Below are 23,026 nucleotides of genomic sequence, written 5' to 3' on the forward strand. Positions count from 1 at the left end.
TTTGATCAATATGTTTCTATGGTCACGTCACAAAATATGTTCGCAGTGCGCACCCTATAAGTTCTTCGGTACAACTCGCCATGCAAAGATTATAACACATGACACGTGCTCACTCTAATTAAAGACCCCTCCAATTTAAGACCACTTCCAAATATAGACCACATTTACATGTATGGTCCAAAATTAACTTATGTCTTTTATATTTATACTTCTAATTACCAAACCAAACCAGACCAAACATGTTAACGACCACGGAATATTGGTCCCAAAATGGTCAGACCTGTAGTTACCACAGTATTTTACCACATTTTATTTTCACTAAAGTTTCTCCAAAAATGATCAAGTTAGAGAATTATAAGAGTTGAATTACGGTACCTATTATTGAAAAATATGTTGAAAGATCATGATGATAATTGACAAATGAATAAAAGTGGTGGTGCACCACAGAATAGACTAGAAAAAGTTTCTCCCGTTTTGGTTTATAATTTGTGTTAATCTCACTAATGCCTTATTCCATAGGCCTACATATTCATTTCGGACGTGCTTATCTCTAAAAAAATATATAAATATAAAGAAAAAAAATCTTGTGTAAATAATCATCATTATTATCAATATTATTATTATTATCGGGAATTTAATATCACTAGACCTATTCGTGTAAAAGATGTATTATGCATTTCCATATAATTAATTGAAGTTGAAATTATCTACGCTATATTATACTGTATACAGTAATTCCAATAACGATGACGTCAATGTGTTCGTTTACGTCATCATTTCAACAGCATATTTCGTGATGCTATATTTATGATTTATTCAATGATTTGTTTGCAATTTTTATACAATTCTATTTTGGCACTAGGAATGGTATATTGACGGTAATTTATTTGAGGTACCATGGTTATGGATAATGTAGTAGCTAGATATATAGTTTAATAATAATAACTAAAAATGTAATATCATTTCGAATTTCTATACTAAGTATTAATAATAATGATAATGATCATGATGATGATGATGATACTAAGTTTAGTCGCTCTCCTGCGGAGAACATCTGGGAATCGTGGATCGATTAGATCTACAGAAGTTTTTTTTAATTTTTTATCCATGTTATTTAATTTAATGTTTATAACTTTATTATATAAGGTAATTATTTACAAGTTATGCTATAATCTTTCTACTTACTTTTCGTTATCTTTTCTTTCTTTTTACTTTCTCATTTTTATATAGGCCTACCCATCTTTCTTTTCCCTTTTACTCGTGTCTTTTTCATTGAATATTCGTTCAAATAGGCCTAGTTAGGCTACTCCTTTTATTTAATTATTTCCCTAACTGAACACAAACCATTAGAAAAACCAATTATATTAGAAAGTTAGATTATATTTTTAATTATAAAGGTTAGAGAGAGAAATCTGAGGGAGGAGATGGATCCCCGCTAATATATTACAACTATTAACCACACACACAGAGCTGGAATGCGAGTGCTCAACTTTTCACTACATGAAAAGGTAAAACACACCATCATTAGAAATCAAACAAATATTGTAAAGATGTCATAGAGAAGATAACCAGTATTGTGAAAAGAGCAACACGGAAGAGAGCAGCAGCAGATAGAAAGAACTGGAAATTGCTTCAGGAGAGCTTCATCCAGCAGTGAATGAAATTAAATGAAATGAAATAAAAATGATGTTGATGATGATGAAGGACCGGAACCAGAACAAAATAGCACCTCTATGATAGGGGGCAGCAGACAGGTTGTAAACACAACACAAAATACTTTGGGTGAAAACAGGTAAAAATAAAGACGTTGTCTAAATTTAAGACTTGGCCTGCTTTTTTAGGTTAGTAGGCTATAGTTCAGATCCCAGTGCAGAATTTATTTTATTTATCAGTGGCAATATTACCGTAAGTACCATTTATCATAAGTATACAATAAACCAATAGAACTTTAGGGCATAGGCTAGGCCTAGTCATGCATCCTCTGCACTAAACCCCACCTTCTTTCAGAGAGAGGAAGGCTGGCATTGAGAGCGCAGGTTGGTAGCGAACCAGTCCATTCACGAACTAGGCTAGGCCTAGGGGGCTTAACTTAAGCGAAGAACAAGAAGGTTAAAACTATATTTTGAGACATTAGGCCAACTGTAATATGTTTCTGATGGAATTGCTCTTATGTGTTTAGCTGTATATGCCTAGGCCTAGTCATTAACGTGTGCATTTGTGATTTTAAAATTATTTATTGCAACAATACAAAATCCTATAATAGGCCTAGTTTAGTTAGGCCCATCCATGGAGGTAGGGTGATAAGCCAAGCTTCTACTATAGGCCTAATGAATGGTAGCTGGTCAAAACGGCAATAAGCAAATCGGCAATGACCAAAACGGCAATAAGGGCACGTAGAAAATATTATTACATTCTCTCTTTTTTTAAAAAAATTGATGAGTGCGGGAGGTTTTTATTTTTTTTGGGAGGTGGGGGATGGGAGAGTGGACGGGATTATATCCTGGGATTCCCGTGTGCATGGACAAAATGAACATAAACAACTGCCCTGTGATTCAATGGCCTATCCAAAACTAGGCCTAGGCCTATGTTCTGGTTAAAAAATCAGACATTACTCGAGCATCAAATGGAAGGGAACACCCTAATTAGGCATAGGCGCCTGGGCTTAGGTTTTTACCTCGAGCTAGGCCAGCTTTTACCTAAACATTTTTTCTCGATGTCATAGGTTAGTTTTTGCCCAACAACAACCAATCCACAATGGTTTATTGCCATTTTGATCACTGCCATTTTGACTTATTGCCATTTTGGTTTATTGCCGTTTTGATTAGAAAGCGCCTAGGGCCTGTACGGATATATTTTGGCCCACGAATATGGAAAATGCTGGCCTTTAAGAATTTTTTTTCACAAGATACAAAACTAATTTTAACCCCCAAGAAAATTTAGACATTCCTAAAAAAAATTGCATAATTAATAGACTTGGATTTGATCTGTATAAGGATGGTAACAAATAAATACGGAAGAATTTTGTATGATTTTTGCAATAGGGTCTATTGGTTTTTGATATTTTTGACTAATACATCGCAACACTTTAAACTTGAAGTCAAACGCAAAGGGTGGTGAGTGCGCAGCTGAGGTGTTTACTGTCTGAGGTGGTTGATCAGATTCTCCTTAGTGCTGTTAATGATAAATTAATGATGTTTTCGAGAAGAATATTCCATCCTGCAATAGTTCTTGGGAAAAATGATTATTTGTAACAGTTCTTATTAGCTCTCTGCATTAAATGCCTTTTAGTTGTTGCCACGAGTGGTGCGGGCGCCTTGTGTGAAGAATGTTTCCGTTGATATGGCAACTTGACCGTTGATTTTTGGAATTAAATTTAGTCTAGATGCTTGTCAACGTTTTTGAAGAGTGTCCCAGTGTTAGTGTTGCAACACTTAAGTGACACTACTTGTTTTGTCATAGTTTCTATACAGACAAACCTGGCAACTCTATGTTGCACAGATTCCAGCTTTTGGGTAAGGTCATTGTCTACTTCGTGTCTCTTACGGTGCAACTGCAGTACAGCATACTCTAAGTGTGGTCTTGCTAATGATTTATAGGCTGCTTTTACCTCAGTATTACAGGAATGGAGGTTTTTGGATCCTACACCGAGGGTACGTTTAGCTTTATTAATTGCATGATTAATATGGGTATTCCATTTCAGATCTTTGGTGATGTGAATACCCAAGTATGTACATGTATGACAGTCTTGTTTCTTGTAATGTATATTACAAGATATACATAATGCCCTGTTCGTAAAGGACTGATGTTGAGCTTCTTTAGTCGGATCTTGATAGTAAACCTATGGCAAAAAACATGGCAAATTTAACACCAAAAAAAATGTTTCAACCTGAAGATCTCTCATGCGAAGACTAAAATTACACATCACTACAAACTCGACCAAAGATTAGCCTAGAAACGTAGACTAAGCCCACAATAGCCTCACCTCCATTTTAGGTTCTGTTATCAGAGATAAAACAACCGACATGATATTTTTTCGTTGCTAGTATTGACATGTAAGAAATAAATTATTTTATTTGAATTATTTCAAACTTGTTAAAGCTGATTCTGACAATTAAACATAATCCCAGGCCTGCTAGAATAATTGCAGTGTGCGAGGTACAAAAACTAATCTCATTAGAGAGGGTTTAATTTATTTATCGCTCACTATCGTATCAGCAATGTAAACAGTTTAGTAAATCGGATTAATACTTTTATTTAATAGTGGGATAAATTAAAATATCTTCCATGAGTTCATGGCATTGATGGGCGAGATAAAAACATGGAAGCAGGGGTTTCATTAAGGTTTAGAGTAGGAGGAGAATGAGTAAGAGTTACAGTAGAGTTCCTGGGGGGGTCTGTGGTATAAAAGTAGCTGGCGAAAAAGTCGTAGTAACCGGTCGAAGTCGTCAAAACAAATATAAATCTTGCATATCTGGAACACTGTGTAACACAGAAACCTGTTGCTAGAGCATGCAAGCAGATCACTCATTAAGACTTATTTCCCCAATAGGTATCCAAGGTTTACTGATGAGGTGTCCTCTGCCCTTTCAAGCTCACTGCTTGTGTCACCACTTACAAGAAATAGCCTCAAACTACAATAAACCTGGATGACCAGGATGACCAGATCACAGTGTACAACTTGCAGTGACTAGTCAGCCCATAACTCACTACCGCCTTGTGGGACCACTTGGCCTTCCAACCTATATGCTCTTGGGCAATCTTCACAGCTTCATCATAAACTTAGCTTTTTTTTTTATGTAATTCTATATTTACATGACTCAATCTGGAAGGTCATTTTCTTCAAGAACTTAATTGAGAATGTCATAATATTTCCTTAATATCAAATATCAAAAGTCTACAATTATTATATTAAATTTTTTGTTGATAAATTATGAGTCAATGAAGATCCATAGAGTAATCACGTGTGTATTCTTTAATACAGTCTGGTTTTTTTTTTTTTTAATGGTATGCTGATATTAAATTTTGAGAACCATCATTATCATACTTTTTTTTAGATCTATATTCACTCATAGTTTCAAGGCCAGTGTTAAGAAGATAGTATGTGAGTTTAGAACTAATGCATACTGCATGTAAACAGGGACTACATTTCTTACTTGACCGGGCCATATTTTATAATTCAAAAATCTTACAAGTCAAAGATCATAGGGAAGTAAATGTAAAGATAAAAGCCGTAAGAATTCTTCATGTTCTTTTTCAGTGTTCGTATGATAATAAATATGGGCCAAATTTATATTTTAAGGCTTTATCCTGTTAAATCCGTATTTTCATGGAAAGTGCTGATACCTATTTGTGCAGTATTTTTAATTTTTATATTATTAAATTTAAAGCTCAAACTAACCGTAAATTTAAACTTAAACTATCTAATGTCGTAGGTTAATAATAAAGTCAGTATACGGTACATACCATTGGCTGAATCAGATCAAAACTTGCTAGTGTGCTATAACTTAGTAGAAAAATATGATTTTATTTTTAAAACTACAAATTGGCTTTGTAGCGTCAGTAGAGGTACAGTGTTGATGTTTGATGTAGCTTTCGACAATTGTTAACGTGACATTTTTCAGCTCTCTAAATTGTGTGTTGTATGGGCAAATATTTTGGAAATGATACATGTCTAGAATTCCTGTATTACGTGACTCTAGACTGAAAATTGAAGGCTGTCCAGACAGTAGTTTGTCTGTTTGTCGACTATTCATCAAGCTTTATCACCATTTTGATTATTTATGGCCTAGACATTGTGAGACTAGCTTTAATCCCTAGATAAAGTTTACTGTTTTTTAACAATTCATGATTGTTTGAACTAATTCGCAAAGATGAGTCTCATGTTGTCTTGCTTGACGACTTCCTTCAAAAATTGGTTTTCAATTTTGTCATGGAAACAATCGGTTTCAAGAACAATTTGGAAATGTGATGCAAGCTGTTCAGTGATATAAATGTGGTATTAAACATTAGGCACGTTCAGATGATGTTAGAGTAAGCTTAGCTGTCGTAAACCCTGGGTATACTCGTGGAGACACTCTTTGTTATAAGTTACTTCAACATTACTACAGACGATTTACCTGAACAGTCTCAGGAGTAGAGTATTATGTGCTACTTCTGCGTACGCAAGGAATGTAAAGAATATGTGTGCTCAGATTAGCGCCCTGTAGACGCATTAACTTCAGACCTCTCAAGTACTGTAAATATGACCTTCTTTATTATGACCTCGATTGAAATAATAATTACATAATGAGTGCTAAAATAGAATTTCCTTTGATGGTGTAAACCTACTGTATGTAGACACCATGTTTTCATATTGTTTACAATTAAGAATTTGTGTGCAAAATCACCTTTGAGAGACAACAAAAATGGCGATTATCAATTCCGGAAAATTTGCATAATTACTTCCAAGTTGTGAAATATCTTTGATTCTGAATTACAAAAAACATGCCCTGGGTAAGCGTCATGGGAACACTCCTCACAAGTGACACGCACATTTCTTTACATCTGTCGTAACTTTACTTCAAAAGGACGGTTGTCTGAACATAAACTATTAGTAGTTTCACAGTGAGAATCTTTTGAGAATGGCAGGTTTTACCCTAGTGTGTATTACTTTTATAGTCCCTTGGAGCAAAACTTGTACTGGCAGTAGCAGCAAACATAATGAGAAATTTTGCAAGTAGAAACTCTGGAATATTCTTCCTTCCAACATAAAAGTACTTCCTTCTTTTTGGAAAGTTTCAAGAATTTTAATCTAAACTTCGCCAACATTATTTTCTCGCCTAATCCTTTAATCTACTAATTCCCGAGGTTGTAAATATTGGGGAAGGGGGGAGAGTGCGTCCTCCAACACATCCCATAGATACACCACTGCATGAGAGTATGGTTACCGCAAGACATGTGAGGTGGTTGATAGTTTTAGATGCCTTAACATTTTTTATTTTGGACAACTTTACTAGGCTGTTGATATACATTCAGAAAATCGTGATGTTGGTGAAATTTTATACTGGGGTGGGGAAGTACTACCTGTTTAATTTTTACCTTTATTTGTATTCTGAAACTACCAAGAGATCTACAGTAGGTCTTTACAAATTTTGGATTATTTATTACAATATTAATGTGCCAAGTTTCATTATCATTATTCTGTTTTATTATTTGAAATTGTAGACATGACAAATATTGGTCACAAGTTGTGTGACTACCTTCAATATTTAAACAAAAAGGCTTGTCAAATAGAAAACACATGGTACTGTAAGTGTCCGTAAACTGTGTGTTTGTCTAGCACACAATTGGAGGTTCTGCAATTCACGTATATCAATTTTTATTGTATTTTTTTTTACTGATTTCATTGACGATTATATTTTAGTACAGTATTTTTATTTGAATATTTGCTAATTTGTTCTCTTTGGAATTGTAGAGCCACTAGACAGTGATTTAGTTCACTTTTTGGTAATCCTCTCTGGCCAATTGAGTTTTTTCCTCTCTCTGTTATTTTGTGTGTGTTTTATTGTTCTTTGGACTAAAATGAAACAAGACTTTAAAAATTATAGCAGTATTCAATTACAGTGTTTTATTCCTTCTGTCGTTAATATTGTTTTGTTTTCATGTAATAAATTGTTAACTTAAATTATTAAATAGTGGCTTTATGATAATGTCAACTGTTGTTTTTGTTATTATTTTATATACAGTATTTACTTTTTATTAAAATATTATTTTTTTATTATTATTATTATTATTATTATTATTATTGTTATTATTATTATCACTCTAGAATTATTGTACTAGTAAGTGTTAGTCGTCCAGTAATGTTTTAATAAAGTGAAAACTAGCTTTAATTCTACGACTGAAAACTTACGTTTTGTTGACTCCCAGTTTTTCGTTTTTGTCAGAAGATTTAATGTTGTACTGGTAATGTGGCATGCAAGGAGGATTTTTTTGCAGTGCTGTGTCCCACGTTCTTGACGGATGAAATTCACTTCCAGAAAGCTTCTTTACACCAGTATTACAGTCAGTATTAGTATTCCTAGTATTACTGAATTTATGTTTAATAATTCCATGAATTAGGTTATAAATTAAATGACATAATTGATTTAAAATACCATTGGATTTAAATAGCTGTGACTTCAATGTAGCATTTTTCTCAGAATTTATTTATTTATTTGTTTTCAAAAAAACCACATCCAGCAGCAATCATTTGCCAATAACAGGATGTCTTAAAATATATTTACAAGCATATAAATATAAAGTTTATCATACAGTACAGTAGGCCTATTATGCAATTATAGTCAAGTTCTAAGTAGGGCCTATCCTATAAAAAAAATAGAGGCTGAAAGAGCCATTATTTCATTTAAAAAAAAATGAAGGAAATACCGTATGGCCCAAAGTCTTCTATTTTCTATAAGGTCTAAAATAACTTTGAATAATTGCTTTATGAGTCAGTCATCCTGTCTTGTATAATTATATTTATGCTATTTTAAATCAAACTAAACTACCAGGTTGGGGTGACTGGTTGCTCAATGATCAATTATTTTTAATTGTGTATGCATTAACTGCGCATATGAGAATGATACTACTAGTGTAGTACGCGCACTGACACACACAGTTTTTTGCTATAAGATGAATAAATTGATTGTTTTTGATGAAGTATGGATAGCGCTAACATCCTGGTAGACATTTTTAATAGACTAAAACATTATTGTTTATTACAAACAATATAAAGCTAGCTACCATCGGCATAAGAAAAGTGAAGTCCCAGAGGTCATGTTTGTTTTGTAACAACAAACTAGTAAAATTACTCGTAGAAAGCTGAAATTTAGTATGTAGATGTGCTGTCTGATGTACTGTAGTAGTTAAACCGCTATGACTTACATTTTTGATGAATAATAAAGGTCGATTTGATAAACCCGAAAATGAGAGTCAGCACTGTCTTTTATAATCGTGCCGCAGTACAATAGGATGTTCATACAGTATGTGATTTTAGATATGTCACACAAATAACATTTTTGAAATAAATCAAACCTTAAAATTGAATATTTTTATTCCTTAAAAACCTGCTTATATTAACAAGGAAGCAAAGTAAAGCTAGTGTAAAATCGGCAGACCAGCCTGCGTATGTCATGTGGCATTAGCGTGAACTCTTGTACCAAGGACACTCACTAGCCCTAATTTTTCTCGGAAATGTGGAGCACATGGTTGGTGATGAGTCTCATGTGGCACTACACGATACTCTCTGTGGAAACCATGTGGCTCGATATAAACAACAGGTCTGCGTACAGTATGTGCGAGCAGGTACGACTATCACCTGCACAGCGTAGTTTACTTAAATCGTTCAATCTCCTGGTACAACACGTTTTTATATGATCAGACATGATTTTTGATTTTTTTTCTTCTTTTTGATCGAGCTAGTATGTAACATTGACTTACCTTGGCATTTAAAAGTAGATTTGTAGTGTCAATGTACCCTCAGGGTGACCATCTTTATTTGGAGAACCGATAAAGTATATTCACTCTGTTTCTCTCATTAATGAGGCATTTCTATTTGGCTATGGTGGTAGCCATTGCCTGGAACAAAATGATTGCATTTAACCACTGAAATTCAATGGGTTCCGAAAACTACCAAGAGAGTATTAAAATACTGTACTTTACAAAGTATTGAGATACTCTAATATAAAATATGGATTCTTTTTATATATAAAATCACTTGCAAAACAAAATGAAGGAAAACATATAAAAATAAATCTTGACTTACAATGGACAAGTGCAAGAAACAATATTTAAATATCCAAAATAAAATTGGAGTTTAAATTAATGACCTAGTGTGATTTGTTTAGGCTGCTAGCAGTATTATCAACATAGAGTACATTACCATGTTTCAATTGTTCTTCCGGCGGCTATGTGTTGTATCATGCCTACTAAGGTATTCCACGTAAACAAAAATGTAAGTGCTTGACAATTTTTTACACAAAAAGACATTAGCCAGTGGTAACTAGAACATTGGTAACAAGAAAATGTTAAATCATGCAGGATATTGAAAACTGAATTTGCACAGGGGATACAAGCCAATGACCGTGTACAACAAATCCTTTTACCATAGTGAGTAACACCTTAAATTACAGCTGTCAACTTTCATTGTTATATAAACATACAGTACTATTATTTAACTATTTGAATTTGTAAATGGCAAATATTGTTCGAAAGTTGTCTGAAGGGTGTGTCATGAACACTGACATATGTGAGTACTGCAAGTGTCGTTGAGGTGTGTTTAGACATTAAAATTAAACTTTAGACATTAAAATTATGGTGTGATAAGCGCTTAATACTAAGCTTTTTTTTTTATTTATTTATTGTGGTCTTTTAGTTTTTATTGTTTGTTTGTTATTGTTTTTTTTTCCATATTAATAACCAGTATTTCATTAAATTACAAGTGTTAAATTAAATTTATTTATCAATTAGCCTGGAGTGAGAATAGGCACAAGCCCAAACACACTGCACTCGTTCCACCTAATTTTAATTGCTGACTTTCAATTTTGAAGTCTTTTTGTTTCAATTGTACTGTACAGTATATTAATATTTCTCAGAATTTACTGTGTCCTTATTATTCATCAGTTAATTACTCAAGTTCCATGTTGCCTTCACACTCTTTTAATTCTCTCATTTCTATGCAAATGATCCAGTTACTGAGGCATTTCTATTTCACTTTGAGTCGTCACTCAGTGTTCAGCTTTTTAGCTATATATTATTAAATTTAAAAAATGATGAAAAGAATAAATAAGTCTGTAAATATAGTTAAGATACCATGTTAAGATAAGGGTAAAAGCATTAATAACTAAATGTAATCATTAAAATTATAATTAACCTTTCTAAAACTGTCAATTTATATATTGATTTATTTGGCATTCTTGTTTTTTAAATCCCTGTCCAGACTATAAGATTTTGTTTGACAAAAACATGTGGCATGTTTATATGATCATAATGACATCGTATGACCATATATAGGCACATCATGACCATATATAGGCACATCATGACTATATATGGGCACATCATGACTATATATGGGCACATCATGACTATATATGGGCATACAACAGTTTTTTGTCTAAGAAAATTTGATAGTGTGGACAGAGCTTCAGGCTTTGTTGAGATTTTCTTCTGAATTAGAACATTTCTTTCCCACGGTAGTCAGAAAGTTAAAAGAAAGAATTTTAAACCATAATTTGTTTCCATTCCCAAAATATATTTTACTGAAAATGGAATAATTTCATGGGGAAACCCCTAATTTTTGTGTGATTTCGATGAATTAAAAGATAACAAAACCATTTACTGTATTCAAAGAATTATTACATTGATCTTGTAAATCAACATAGAAGACCATGGTCACCGACTTGATTGGATGTGGCACTTTTGAATAGGTAGAATCATCCTTGTGTTAAAAAGTGTGTAAAAATATTCTAATTAAAAAAATTGTTTATGTTGCTTCTTTGGACTAACACCAGAGTTGAGATCCAGTACTGGTGCTTACGTGCAGTTTGACCTTATCAAAATGTCAATAAGTATTGATATGAATAATTATTAAATTGTATGACTCATATGCACTTATAGTTATGAATAATATTTTTTATATTGTAAACAACCATGACAGAACAGTGCACAATATATATCATAGAATTTAATTGAAATTTTAAAATCATCCATATTCGGCAAAAATTTGGAATTAAATAAAGAATTTATCTCCGTATTTGATTTCATTACTACAGGTAAATATGTCATTACTAGAGCTGAAACAATGTATTTGTGTAAAAAAAGATCAAAATAGTCCAAATAATGGTTAGTCCAAATAATGGTTTTAATTGTACGGTTATATGCCAGTTTTCCTTAAAATGTTGTAGATAATTGCAAAACTGATAAGAATAGGTCATTGAATAGTAGGCCTAGAAAAGCTTGAAATCAGGAAAATGCAATACCATATTTAGGGGACAGAAACAAACAGCTAAATTTTCAGTTTTTTGCTAAAAGCATTGTACATAATAATACAAATATAGATATCCATCAGTATTCTTTAGGAGAAAAATTCTTTTAAATATATTCACTCATCATAAAATGAAAGAACTGCAGTACTTATTGAATAACCACAAGTAAAAATCTGATTAATGTTATGGAAAAAATTAGGATGTTGCCTTTTATTCTCTGAGGGATGATTGTGATGTGTTGTATTGTGTTTACGTTTATTTGTTTTGTAATCCACTTGATAGTTGATTAATTCTCTTTTTGGAATTCTTGTCTCCCATGTTATTTTTGCAAATCTATTTTTGAATTTCTACTTTTTTATTATGAGACAAATGTATGAAATTAAATGTTTTTTTAAAAAATCTGATTGAGAAATCTGAAATCCGTTTGAGTCAGATTTAGACCGCTGTCATCTAACTGAACATTACACTTTGGACTCTCTTACTTATTCAACATTGTGCTATCTTTGTTTATTTAAATTATGTATTATTGGTATAATTGTATATATCGAGTGCAACTTCAGTCATTTCTGTTCGCCGGCGCGGAAGATTCGTGTCAAAAGGAGGTTGTTGTGCAAGTATATTGATTTTTGTGTCACCAACTGGGTATAAGGTGTTAATTGGAGTTTGTATGCACAAAGTGATTCACGCAAGCAATGTACAAGAAGAGGAAACAGAGAGAGGTAAAAATCTTTATTGAGTACTGTATATTATTCCACATTCCCCTCAATTTTTCAAAATTATAAAAAAAATGTGGAGAAAATGAAAAAATTTATATTCAAATTTAAATCTGAGAGTGCCATTTCTGGCCATTTGGAGGTGCTATATTTATATATACCTCAACACCAACCATGGTGGGACTGAGGCGGTCTCCACCCTCTCTCTTTAAAAATCCCTTATTGGGCCCCATCTATTTCAAGTTTAATGCACCATTGAAATACATAGTATTAGTATATATTATTACAATTTTGGAGAAATTGTGTTGTATGGGTTAAAATCCAAAGGATTATAGTATTCCAGCCTGAACAGTAATCAGTGCATTTTAGGTTCAAATTCTGTTTGGGATAATTTTTTTCTCTTAAAAGAAATTTATGAAGAAAAAATGATGTTTCTGTTCCATCTATCTTACTACATCCAGGCATGAGCGAACCCCACTTGCCCAACGCCAGGACAAGTGTTTTTTACGGTCGGACAACAAGAATTTTAGGGACCACTTGTCCTGGACAAGCACTTTATAGAATAGGCTACTTCACCATGTACAGTAGTCCGACTCTTGACAATACGCAGCATATTTTATTAACAAATTGTCGGCGCACAAAGAAATACATTATCAAACAGAAAACTGACTATGCCATGGTAGGTACCACACTGCGTGCATCAACTTATAGTCGCCAACACTCCCGCGATTTATTGACGGTTTTAAAGAAAAAATGTAGGCCTACCCAATATAAAATTTGTTATTTTCTGCAGTAAAGATTGAAATTGAATTCTTTATTGTTAAATGTTAGTCAGATCTGTTGTATGTGTACACATTAGACCTACAGCACGTATTTTCCCACGATATCGTACATGTTAGCCGTCAGCCGCACGTGGTCTGTTTACATTATAAATTCGCACTGGTCTACTCTATAAATACCAGATTTAAAGACTTTGGGCACAACAGCCATTGGTTGATTAGTTGAGTTGGACGACATGAAAAATCATTCACTTCTAAGTGATGGAAATAATGTACATATAAAATCTAAATCTTGTAAAACTGGAATTAAAAATTGAGGATTTAGGGCCTATAAGTGAATCATTTTCCCATCTGAAAAATTTTGCCGTCTCGGAGATTCTCTAGAGGTAATTTTATTTATTTTGCAGCAATTCAAAAATACTGTATGATCCGATTTCCACGGATATTTTGCAGAAAACTGAGGCCTTGCTAATAGGAACACAAGTAATTACGATTCTGTGCATGTATTTTTCTAGAGGTTTTCCCCGTGCAATTTGAATTAGTTTTTTTGTATCCTCCACAAAAAACAAAAATACATTTGAAGTTAGTACTAGAGTTAATTGAGATCTGCAAACAGGTACAAACAATAGAACATATGATATGACCTCCCCCCCCCCCCAAATGACATCATAAAACACAGTCCTGTCAGCGTGTGGCTGGGAATCAACCATGTCTGAGAAATTTTTACTTGCAGTTGTCATGACGATGACTTTTAAACACATTGTAAGAAAACGATCAACGCATTCCTACATACATAGAATATTATTAATAATGTATTTTATTTGAATTTCTCCATATTATACATTATCGAAATTCTTGCAAATTAAAAAAGAAAGATAACATTTTTTGCATGATCAATGCAGTATGCATGTAGGCCAATTAATGTTGTAGTGCCATAGCAAAAAATGCATTATTTTTTGTTATTTTTTATGATTATTCCACAATAATATTGGGACAAGTAAAATTGTCTTCAGGAAAAGTGAATTTTTCAAAGGAACTTGTCCATGGACAAGTGAAAAAATATGAAATTCCCTCATGCCTGACCTCCTCCATATTCTGTTTTCATAGAATAATAAATTAATGTTTGGATTACTTGAGTCTGCTGACGTACACTACAGTCATATGTAAATCAAGCCGGATGCAGTTAAAATGTTTACCAGTTCACTAATATAGACATAAAGCACACTGATTATGATTAATGCAACCTTCAGTATAGCCTGTACTGTAGGCTATCCAAATTAATTCCATCTATCCATTCATTGTCATATTTATGCATAAATTTAATAATAATAAAATTATGGCTACATTTTCAATGGTTAGATGCTAATCATGAACAAACCAGACTTTTTCGGTTTTACTGCCTTTTTCTCTGATTAAGAAACAGTTCGCCCTTCAATTTGAGATTACATTTAGGACCTGAAAATGTGGGGTTCGGTCTCCGGGGTTCGGTCTCCAGGGCTAGTTAAAACTTACTTACGATTGCTGAAGTATAAAACTTTTCTTGTAGTCGTTTCAGTGTTTCAGATATTTCTTGTGGACATTTAGCAAGCGCACACACTAATGTTGCATTTTTAAGCCCTGACTTTTAAATGCCAGGACTTTTAATACCAGGACATTTAAAAACTATTCATTAATGAGTCATTTGTGTTTGAATATGTCACACATTTTACAGTATCCATCCATACATACACATCAAACTTGTTTTTCAAGAATAAAACCTGCATCGACTCTCAGCAAAATTTTCGAAATACTAAATTTGGAAGTCTTATGGTTCTGTTTTTAATACTGTAATAGAAAAATGCATTTAATAGATTAAGATACAGAGAAATGTTACTGCTTTAGGGTGAAAGATGAGAATGAAGTTAATTTGTATACTATAGATGATTTTGTACCATTACACTAGTCCCTATTCACACCTACCTACATATTCATTGACTGCTTGATTTCAGCCTATGGTTGTTTCTTACTATTAACCTTACTGGTTCTTATTGAGAAAGTAACTACTGAGTACCTGTAACTCTGCCAGATATCAGCCACTGGCTATTTTCTTTTAATAACTTCAGTTTTTGTTTTTGTTTACTTTGGGCTGTGGGTATAGCCAAAGCATGGGACCACCATGGACATGTTGGTATCTATTTCATTGGTTTACATTTTATATTTTAAAAATGATATTGGTAGGTATATCATTGTCAGTTGTGAATTCAGGCATTGTTTTTTATTCATTAAAATAAATCTTAGTTTTATTGTACGTTGTATAATTATAATCATAACAATTTTTTTTTTTTAGAATACATAGCTGATTGTGTAAAATAATTATTTATGTTTGATTCCTAAACAATTGTTGCTAAGTTTTTGTATCAGTATATCCTTTTCAGCAACATAAAAATTTACAAACAATAAAACCCATAAACAAAAACCGAAAGGTCCACTGATTAATCTCAGATAAGAAAGTATAATACATACTCCAAGTATTGAAATACACCATTCCTGATGATGACATAATTAATGTCGAAATATTGAATCCCAACACGATGGCGTGTATTTCAATACTTGGAGTATGTATCATAAACAAAAAGTTGTGCACTTACGATAAATTTCAAAAGTGAAATGAATACAATATATTACTGTCGAAATAGAATTTCGTCTGGTACCTATAGATGGACAAAAATCAAACAGATTCACCCACCACAGACAACCATGGCACCTACACAATATAAGTATTATGTTATTTCATAATACAAATATCATAGTCTCTATAAATCAGCTTTTATAAATCACATACAAATCAAAATGACCTTTCTCTTTTTATTAAAAGAAAGTACAAGTATTCATCTTAAATTTTATCATGAGCACAAAAACATGAGGGATTAATGTGGGCTCAATGACATATGGGACTATAACTCATTCATTTGCAAAGTTTAACAACTACACAGTAAACCTGAAGGGGCTTAAAAACATAACAACACGATTGATATTCGTCTTTCCTATTGGTCCATTGGGAAAGTGTGAAATGATTGACTGCGTTGAATCATTCAGTAAATATTTGCACGACTTCAGACCTACATGATTGTGAAGCTGGATTACAGTTTCATGCAAGTTCATAGGACTTTGCAATATTTAATAGTTGCCTGACTACCTGTACTGGACTGTGTTGTGATTTTTGTCATCTTACATTGGAAGTTGGTTCTGTTAGGCTAAGCTTAGCTTGCACCATTTTCATTCAGGATTGAGGGCAAGGATTAAGTAGGGTAAGCAATCTTAGCCATAGTATCTCCCAAAGCTGAGCAATTAATAACTGAGGGACAGCAGTGGCATATCAAGGATTTTGTGGGGGTACTGAATAGAAATATTCCATCTACTGAACTTGACCTAAGGCACAAAACTAGGAGTAGAGCATATCAGTGTCTACAGCTTGACAATACATTTTTTGGCTACTTTTAACTCAAAACAACTTGAATAGATTGTACAAGTAACAGATTTTTTAATAGTTCTTTCTAGGACAGGTCTTATATAGGCATCTAGGCATGGCATCATATTTTGTAGCCTGTTTACTTTGGAAGATTTCATCTTACAAAGTCTTTAGCTTATGACACATCCCATCATTTCTCAAACCAGATTTACTCTCACAATTTATAAGTGAGACGCAGGGGTGGCACCAGGATTTGCCCGACGGGGTTCAACGGTGCCCGACGGGGTTCAACGGTCCCCGATGGGCCAATGTCCCCGATGACAACAAGTGGGCGTGGCCAGGCGTCGCTCAAAAGCTCTTGAAGGTGTTCCAGAGACAAAACCCCCTGAAAATTTGACAATTAGGTGCTTCAAAAGCTTTTTTAATCGATTTTGGAGTGTACTAATATGTAGAAAGTACCTATATTTTTCTCCTGCCCAACGAATTGTGTGGTTTTCCTCCTGACAGGGGTACCTCTTCCCCCTTGGTGAGACGATAGCAAACTAAATGACAATATAACAATACTGCCTACCTGTGTCTTGTATCCAAAGGTGGTGTCCTTAGAACTTGGAAGGTATTTCCTTGGTGAAGGCAGATGTTGAGTGTATGAGTGCTATTCAGCTAGTACTTAGAACTTAAATGAGTAATGTTAATTATTAGGGAATGGCTCATTCCTGTGGTATATGACTAACACATACTTTAAATACCAGATGACATTAATTACCAATGCTGAGTGTTTCAGTGGGTGTGTTTCTACTAATAAACACAAAATAATCGATTTTTTTAAACCGCTTTTTTACCAGTACCAGTTGCGTTGCAACTGCATTTTTGATTTTTCGAAATTCGGTTTTCGTGAAGGAAATTACGTCACCATTTTGTTTATACAACACATTGTTTTCCTAACTGTATAGGATAGTATCTTTCTCATTCCTGTCATCATGATGACGAGGAGTAAGGTACGATGTGGGGCGAGAAGGCAAATGTTTTTTGGCTGTGCTCATAGGTACAATGAACGAGCGACTAAACAAGGACAAAGGCCCAATACCCTCCCCCCTCCCCGCATAAAATAATTACAAAACGAATTCGTCGCTCCACATGTTTGTTGACGTTTTTAGCTTGTAGGCCTAGGACATGAACAAGAGGACAATTTTTTTTTAAAGCTTATACGATCTAGTCTTTGCAGTGATTGACCAGGAGGTCACATTTCATCTGATAATCGCATTTTTTGTGTTGCAGCTAAAAGGTGCACAGCCAAAATCGGTTATTTGCCATTCAAACACGCTATCCATTGCGTGTTTTTAATCGATTTTTCAAACTGGTCCTGTTTCTACTGCAAGAATAAAAGCAATTTTTCGAAAAAGCGATTTTTAATCTATTATTTTTTTCCAGTAGAAACAGGCCCAATGTTACCCGAAAAAACTGTTGGAATGGCACCATATAAATGGAACAATTGATTGATTAATTGATTTATTGCTTGTTACAGCTGTAATGTGGCTGTTATTCGTGTTTAAAACACATTGAAAACCATGTGTAGTTTATAATATTTTGCTGTCATATGACAGCAAAATAGCTTGTTAAGTATGTAATTTTATATGACAATCACTGCTTTCTCCTCTCCAGGCTCCGAGTCAGTATGAGAAGTTCTCCATGAATTACAGTATACCATTTTGTTAAATTCATGGTGTGTAGACACAAATAATACACAAGACTACACTTAATTGTATATAATCAAGTAATTAATACAATTAAAGTAAATTTACTTTTGATTGTTTGTAGATGGCCACAGCGGTGCGAAGGTTTCATCTTCAACCCACCTCAACAGATGACAGTATTGCTTCCAATTTCACTCATCCAATGAGGATGACAAGCACCTCATCTTCACTTAACCGCCGTGAGTAAACCATCTGCAGTATTTAACTCTTATTGCATATCCCATAGGCAGATTCAAGGGCTGGGGGTGGGGGGTGCAGCTTTACAAGTCTTCCCTAAATGAAAATTGTATTCTATTTATGACTGAGTGTGCCCTTTCTAGCTACCCAGAGGTGCCATGTAATCATTAAATTTCTTATCTCAGTCTATTGTCTAGACCCTCTACCTCCTCTTTGCTCCTCTCTATTACAAATTCCTAGGTCCGCCAGTTCTTTAACCAATTTTCATATGGTCATTTCTGCTCTCCCTTATAAAATGAGTGTATCATTCAATGTTGATTTTTTTATCATTATTATTTAATATTATTCATTTATTATTCAGTATTGTTGCTATTGTTGGTATTGCTATTGGTATTAGTAAATTGTGTTATCATTTAAAGAATAATTTATAGAATTCAATAAATAGTTCAAGATATATTGAAATCAGATGAAATAATTTACTACCATAATGTAAAAATAATATCTTGTATACTGTATGAAGCATAATTTAAGTGTACTTTTACACCATCATATATGTGTTATTTATAGTTACAGTGTATACCCACTGAACATGATAAATTTAGAAAAGTAGATCTTGTAGCAAGATTTTTTAAGAAGCACAGTGATTCAATGCGGGCCTTTAAACAGGATTAAATATAATTAAAGCATCCAAAAATTTTGTAGCTATAGAAATTTAGTAGCATTTATTCTGACCATGTTGTTTTGACCGAGTCGTCTGTGGAGCAACAAAACAACAAAGTCTACAGAATTTAAATTTTAAAAAATTATGCAAGTCAAGTTTCATTGGCCATGATATTTTAACGTCAACAGATTTATATGCAGATCAATAACCACAGTGCCGTACAGTAGGTCAAGAAGATTTTATATTAGAAAATGTACAGGGATGAAGTTGCATTATCAAGGCCATAGTATTTTGATATAAATTGAGAAACAAACACAGCTACAGTGGAGTCCTTGATAAAATTTTAAGGATTTTCCAAAAATTATAATAAGTTATATACATTATAAAGGAGATTTTTTTTTAGATTTCAGCAAACCACATATCATTATTATATAACTGATAAATACATCAACAGGATTTTTAAAAGAATTTAATGAAATATCCAAGAGAAATCTGTCAAGCTGCTCATATCATCCTCCAATCACCCTCCTTGGACTGCTTTATATGATTTCAAGTGTAGAACATAAAATGAATCTAAAATATTATATTATTAATGAATCAATGCATCATCTACTGTAGGTATGCCAATAGCAGCTCAAAAATATATTACCCGTCTTTTTTGTAATATGAATTTTTAAAGAATGTATGGAATTAAAGGATAATAAGAACAGTAATTGAAATGTTTTTACTAGATTTAATCTTTTTATTCTCACAGCTGTTGAGGTGTGCATATTTTTGAAGACTGGTAACGTGTACGAGTTTACGTTGGATAGTGGCGGAATGGTTACAGCGGCAGCCCTGCAAGAGATGATGCTGGAGACGCTAGATCTATCGGAGGCTGCAGACGAGATATTCTATATTTGGCTTATCTCTCCTCTTCTCAGTAAGTCCTAATGCTTCTGTTATGCTGAGTAAATACACTAAAAATGGATTCAAATTTGGTAATAGTAGTGGCTGCATCAGGTCAAATATATTCACAGTTATTTATTTGTATAGTTTGTTGTAATAATCATAATATTTTTTTAAATAAATTTAATTAAAAATCATTTAGTGTTTAACCTGTTGACATGCTAATTAAAACCAGTGGCTTATTTACGGAGAACACCCCCTCCCCCCTTCCCCAAAAAACAAAAACAAAACAAAACAAACAAGAAAATTTGTTCATTTTCTCCCAGTGGAAATTTTCAAATAAAAAAAATTATGCTCAAGTACAGTAGGTAAAAATCTTATATCACCTTATTTTACAAGCTAACAACTCCTAACTTAAGTATTGATCTCTTCCACTTCACCTTTGCACCCCCTCTGCTCTTCCCTCTTTTTCAATGCTCCTAGAAACAGTACACCAATGATAATACTGTACACCATTGATGGCAACCACTTCAGCAACATTTATGGTTTAATACCTTTGTCTGTCTAATAATGCCTTTAACTACTTCCTTGTTTAAAGGTTTACCAGCCAAATTAAGATTCTGTGTGAAGAACGTAGGAACATAATATTTATGTGTCCGTTGAGGAGGAAATATCTCTCGTTCTAAATTTCAAAAATGAAAACTCAGATACGTAGATAATTTCAAATATTTCATTTTTATTCTTTGAATTTATAGCTCAACTTTGACAGTGTATATTTGAAACATAGTACATCTTTTATTTTATAGCTATTTATTTTTAACTGTATGAATTTATTATTTTTACCTTGAAGTTATTTTTTAACATTTATACTTAATTTGTAAAGCCCAAGGATGTGTAAATCTATAGATTAAATTTGATTTTTAAATATATTATAATGATATATTTGAATTTTGCAGATTATAATATGTGGATAAGCCATGATCCCTAAATTTCCAAATGAAAACCCAGATATGTAGATAAATTCAAATATTTAATTTTTATTCTTTGTGAATTTATAGCTCAACTGGGATAGTGTATATTTGAAACACAGTACAATTTTTAATTTACAAATGAATTTGGTTCCAACCTTGAAGTTGACTTGGTTTAGGTTGATTTAGATATTTATTTAACATTGATCTTAATTTGCTAAGCCCCAAGGGTGTCTAAATCAGATTAAATTTGATTTTTAAATACAGTATATTATAATAATGTATCTGAACTTTGGCAGACTACAGTACTACAAACCCTACTTATGCTAATTCTTCAGGAAGAGATGCACTTGGGTCTTTTTCCTGTTACCTAAATTTGGAAAAGCTCTCCATGGCCACAATTGGCTCTAAGCCAATTACAATCATTCATTCATGGATTTAAGATTTACAGAAATGATTGAAAGATCTTTTGAACTGTTACGAGTTGGTAATTTTTTTTTCTCAACCAAATTGCATATGGCATGGAATTGGGAGAAATTTACTTAATTTTAATACAAATACAAAGTTTTTCTATCTAAAAAATAGTTCCACTCTCTAAAGCCCCCAAATATGGAATTTATCTTGTAAAAATGCCTGAGAAAAATAAATAAAATACAGCCTTATTATTAGTTTGGGCTTGTACTGTAAGTTCACATTTGGGTCATATTTGTTCAGTATGTTTACTTACTGTATTTTCACCATTTGCATTACCAATGAGAACTGTGTATTGGGTGCTTTGTAAAGCACGGAATAAGATTGACCTGTGCACGCCTCACTTGTATGCGCATCTAGAAAACATCACATCCAACAGGGATGGTTGCACATTTCTATATTAATGTTAATGCATTTATTGACCAGGGTATTCAAGTGCCTTGGAGAATATTCAGTAGTATGCAATATAAATGTAATATTATTATTGCTTCTACATGAGTTTAGTTTTATTCCTCTGAATATTGTTTACGTTATTTATATATACCAACTGATCAGATATCTTATATTTAAGTGTTTTTTATGTAAACGATACTCCTTGCAATCTGGAAAATATTCAAATTTTATGAATTCCTTATTGAGTAGCATTAAGCATATTTAACAGGTGACCATGTAGTCAATTTCCTTCTTTGATATGCAGTGCAATAGCAATCAACAAACATATCAGTAATATTAAACATATGTAATTTATAATGCAATGTGGTTTATTTAGTATTTGTTTATCTTTCTTTTATAGAACTTCAGTTGAAACCCAATCATATTCCTTTAAAGCTATGCAGACAGTGGCACGAACTCTTGCAGAAATTTACAAATGCAACCAACGAACAAATTGCAGCTGGTAAACTTATTAATTTTTATTTTAAATTGAGAATATTGATGGAAATTTAGGTAGAATTACCTGAAAAAATGTGAATGATTTAGATTAGTACTGTATTTGTCTGGTGCTCAATTATTATCCACATGCAAGGAATACTATTTTATGTCATTGACTATTTTATTCAAATCTTAATGCATTTTATTTTGACACCGACAGTCTAGTTTCGATATTTGAAATTAGAACGTCATGTTTTACAAGCTCTTTGTGTTTTCGTTTTTTGTAATATCCTTT

At 32.9% G+C, this 23,026-nt stretch overlaps 1 protein-coding gene across 7 annotated transcripts in view; it reads left to right on the forward strand.

Annotated features, from left to right (window-relative positions):
- Nucleotides 1-1,768: 1,768 nt before the first annotated feature.
- Nucleotides 1,769-23,026, forward strand: part of LOC117099909 (FERM domain-containing protein 8-like) — a 34,216-nt gene continuing 12,958 nt past the window's right edge. For 5 of the 7 annotated variants that reach the window (XM_033239431.1, XM_033239449.1, XM_033239456.1 and 2 more), the window contains exons 1-4: nt 12,585-12,724; nt 18,761-18,875; nt 20,289-20,456; nt 22,655-22,756. In XM_033239431.1, coding sequence (XP_033095322.1) covers nt 12,698-12,724; nt 18,761-18,875; nt 20,289-20,456; nt 22,655-22,756 — 412 coding nt within the window. In that variant the 5' untranslated portion in view covers nt 12,585-12,697. Of the gene's footprint in view, nt 1,906-12,584; nt 12,725-16,600; nt 16,785-18,760; nt 18,876-20,288; nt 20,457-22,654; nt 22,757-23,026 lie in introns of those variants that run through there. The other 2 variants (XM_033239436.1, XM_033239442.1) reach the window with 2 other exon arrangements.

This window comes from Anneissia japonica, unplaced genomic scaffold (genome assembly GCF_011630105.1).
Source record: "Anneissia japonica isolate Jap-2015-1 unplaced genomic scaffold, ASM1163010v1 scaffold1931_len244811_cov162, whole genome shotgun sequence".
NCBI lineage: Eukaryota > Metazoa > Echinodermata > Crinoidea > Comatulida > Comatulidae > Anneissia > Anneissia japonica.